This window comes from Magnolia sinica, chromosome 7, assembly GCF_029962835.1.
Source record: "Magnolia sinica isolate HGM2019 chromosome 7, MsV1, whole genome shotgun sequence".
Taxonomy (NCBI): domain Eukaryota; kingdom Viridiplantae; phylum Streptophyta; class Magnoliopsida; order Magnoliales; family Magnoliaceae; genus Magnolia; species Magnolia sinica.
This window is the reverse complement of record NC_080579.1, coordinates 81,600,941-81,604,934: the sequence shown is the minus strand read 5'-3', so window position 1 is coordinate 81,604,934 and position 3,994 is coordinate 81,600,941. Positions and strand designations below refer to the sequence as shown.

Below are 3,994 nucleotides of genomic sequence, written 5' to 3'. Positions count from 1 at the left end.
GGGTGGATCCCATGAAAGTTCCATCCATGTGGCGCTTTCTTAGCGGTGGGTTAGATATGCTAGTGCATTCTAAGATTATCCATTGTAAAAGAATTTTTTGATCATTGTCCATCCAAGGTGGGTCCCATCATATCAACGGTTTGGATCAACATGTTTCCAGCCCAATTTAAAAAACACGGTGCCAGAGGACACTATACACGTCCTCACCCAATGATCATATAATTCAATACCCAACGGTCCTGATTCCCCCTCAGATCCCATTACCTCCCCTCCAACTCGTTCTTTCCCAACCCAAAACACCGAAATGCCGAAAACCCATCTCTCTCTCCTCTCTCTCTTCTCTCTACTCTCTCTCATCTCCTCCTCTCCAATCGACACCTTCGTCTATGGTGGCTGCTCTCAGCTAAAATACGCCCCAGGAACACCTTTCCAATCCAACCTCAACTCCCTCCTCACCTCTCTCCTCAACTCAGCCTCCTCCACTTCCTACGCCAACATCACCATCTCCTCCCCTACCCAAGACTCCCCTCTCTATGGCCTCTACCAATGCCGTGGCGACATCTCAACCGTTGATTGCTCGAAATGTGTCCAGAACTCAATCACCCAACTGGGAATTCTTTGTTTGGATTCCTGCGGCGGTGCGATCCAGCTTCGGGGATGTTTAGTTAAGTACGGTAACGTGACGGTTGCTGGAATGCAAGATAAGACGTTGGTGGTGAAGAAATGTGGATTGACGTCGAACGGATACGGTAATGATCTTTTGAGTAGGAGAGATGAGGTTTTGATGGAGTTGGGAAGTGGGAGTGGGTCCTACCGTGTGGGGACAGCTGGGTATGTATCTGGAATGGCCCAGTGTGTGGGAGATTTGGACGGTGGAGAATGTTCGGATTGTGTTTCGGAAGCGGTTGAGCAGTTGAGGACTGGGTGCGGTGTGAGCGTGTCTGGAGACGTTTATCTGGTGAAATGCTACGTGAGGTACTCAGCTGGTGGTGTGTATTCGAAAGCAAGGAAGGGTGGTAAGTGCTCCTGTGATTTTAATTTTTATTTTTTATTTTTATCAAACACCCATAACGGAAGTTCGTTGTGGGTGAGTTCATGGCAGTTTTGAGTAGTGGGTCCCACTTGTTTTGAGATCTTAATTGGTGGAGAGATCCGGTGGGGAAACGGATTGGCTACTCAGCCCAGAGGTTGATGGTCGGTGCTCTGTGGGCCCCACCATGATGTATGTGTTTCATCCATGCCGTTCATCCATTTTTACAAATCATTTTATGGTTCGATCTAAAAAATGAGACGGATATAAATCTCAAGTGGATCACACCACAGGAAAACAATTTTGATTGGATATCCACCATTAAAATCCTCCTAAGGACAACTGTACTGTTTATTTAACATCCAATCTGTTGATTAGGTCATACAGACCTAGATGAAGGGAAAAAACGAAGATCAGCTTGATCGAAAACTTATATGGCCCTCAAAAAGTTTTCTATGGTCGATTTTCATTCAACACTGTTTCCTGTAATGTGGTCCACTTGATATTGGGATATACCTCATTTTTGGTCTCGTACGCTAAAATGATCTAGAAAAATAGATGGACGGCATGGATGAAACACATATATACAACATCATGGTGGGGCCCACAGAACACCGATCACCAGCCATTGGCGGGTGGCATGGGGAGTAGCCAATCCGTTTCCATCAGGTGGGTTGTGTTACTTTCACTGTGCAATCATGGTCAGATGGTTGTCAGGACTCATCTGTAGCGAGATTTTTAATATAGCAGGTTTTAGTTTTTAAAACTCTACTGTGGTAATTCGTTATGGGTGAATCTCGTATCGCTATGGTGATGTAATGGTCATCAGAAGTGGGACCTAGCTGGTTTGACATTTTAAGAGTGGTTGAGATCATGAGCTGCCTCGCATTACTATCCGTTCCTGACTGGATGGTTGTCGATCGGATCCACCTATAACAATCTTTCACTGTGGTTTGTTTGTTTTCTTTTTAAAATCACCGAAGCGAAGTTTGGGTGTACGCGAACGTGGTTGCAATGACCCAATCGGTGTCTGAAATGGACCCCACAGACATTTAAGGAGGTCAGACATGTGGCGGCAAACCCCACTGCTGTCCACTTCATTATAGCATTCACTCAGAGCAAGATTTCACTGTGGTTGTTTCACACTGGATGATCAATCATAACAGACTTTGTAATGAAAAATGACTCAAGTGCCCTTATGATAGTGTTTTCAATTTTTATTTTATTTTATTTACTTCCAGGTGGAAGATTTTGCTTTCTATAAACCATGGCTAATAAATAAATAAATAAATTGTGGGTGAATCTCATTGGACACTGATAAGAGGTGGGGCCCACTTGGGGCCGGAGGAATTTGCTTTCTAGAAAACAGCCATAGCAAAAATAAATAAATAAATAAATAAATAATCATTGTGGGTGAATCTTATTGGACACTGATAAGAAGTGGGACCCACTTGGGGCTGGAGGATTTTGCTTTATGTAAAACAGCCATAGCATAAAAATCATTGTGGGTGAATCTTATTGGACGATTATAAGAGGTAGGACCCACTGTGGGGTGGTACATTTACATGAATTTGCATCTTGGAATATACATATGAGGCATTTTTAATTGTACGTGACTGAAATTACCACAATACCCTCAGAGTGCAGATGCCTAACCGTAGATGTTAAGCGACGGATGCTGGATGCACATCCACATACTTGAAAAATGTTGGGATATTTTGGTAACTTTCCTTCTGTTTTCATCGTAACCGTAGATTCATCTGATGACGACGCCGTAAAGACATTTGCCAATACCATCGGACTACTAACAGGGGTTGCTCTGGTCGCCGTTTTCCTTTCTTTCCTAAGAAAGGCGTTTGATGGAGGAAAGGTGGGCCCACATTTCTTTCTCTTTTTCTTTTTTCTTTTTTCTTTTTTTTTTTTTAAGGACAATTACCAAATAGTCACTGTTTCTGTAAATACTTGCAGAAAAGTCCTTGACAAAGCTCAAACTGTACATTAGGTCCACCAGACATTTTTTGGGCTACCATGCAAAGATAATACAGATCATAAGATCTATCCGTCCATAAGTGGGCCTTCTACAGGTATCCGTCCATGGATGGGATGGTTAGGATTACCTAATAAAATTTTTCCTTTGAGACCATAAGTGAATGATGATGGGCCCCGAAATATAGATGGTTCAGATTGTCTTCCACTTAATTTATAAAATTGATCTCAACCATCCACTTTATAGGCTATGATCGGACAGTTAGAATGGTCCAATGGCTATGATGCATGGTATACCATGAAATATTTGGTGGACCTAATGGATAATCAAAATCTATCAGTTGTACTGTACTAATGTTGTGATGCAACCAGGAGTACTAAAACGTACAGTGCTCTAGAAAGCACTGGGTTATAAAATAAGGACATTTTGTCAAAGACACCCCTCTTTTTATACTCAAAAATACTTTTTGAGCTTTGACACTTGAATGGTGCTGGTATTATTCTAATGCCAAGAGTAGAAAGGAAGAAAATTAGGGTTGTTTTATATTGTTATATATATATGTGTGTGTGTGTGTGAGACTATTTGATACACCGGAAGGAAGATCCATACACATGCACATGATAAATGAAATACTGCACACATATAATTCAATCCAAACAGTCTAAACTTTGATCCCAGATCCAGAAGGATGATCCTAACTTTGCAAATTGTGGGTAGAAAAATGGACTAAAGTGAAAATGAAAAAATAAATGAACCGTTGAAATTTAACAAATTCAATTGATTGGAGGATAGGGCTACGAAATCAATCTGAGTTTGAGTATTATCTACAACCACTCATTTGATTTAGACCGTTTGGATTGATGTAAGTGCATGTCACATGTACAGAATCTGTGTAGATTAGTATTTTCATTTGATAGACCTTAACTTTAAATGTTTTTTTTTTTTTGCAGGTTAAAAACCTGTTTGGTGATAGCAAC

At 41.2% G+C, this 3,994-nt stretch overlaps 1 protein-coding gene across 2 annotated transcripts; it reads left to right on the top strand.

The window, feature by feature from the left end:
• Positions 1-268: 268 nt before the first annotated feature.
• On the top strand, positions 269-3,156 carry LOC131252151 (plasmodesmata-located protein 6-like). 2 transcript variants are annotated; one of them, XM_058253025.1, is made up of 2 exons: positions 269-1,016; positions 2,785-3,156. In XM_058253025.1, the coding sequence occupies exons 1-2, from the start codon at positions 305-307 to the stop codon at positions 3,030-3,032; spliced, it is 960 nt and encodes a 319-aa protein (XP_058109008.1). In that variant the 5' UTR covers positions 269-304; the 3' UTR covers positions 3,033-3,156. The 2 variants fall into 2 exon arrangements, with proteins under 2 accessions (XP_058109008.1, XP_058109009.1); XM_058253026.1 differs by lacking the exon at positions 2,785-3,156 and adding an exon at positions 1,781-2,411.
• Positions 3,157-3,994: the final 838 nt, after the last annotated feature.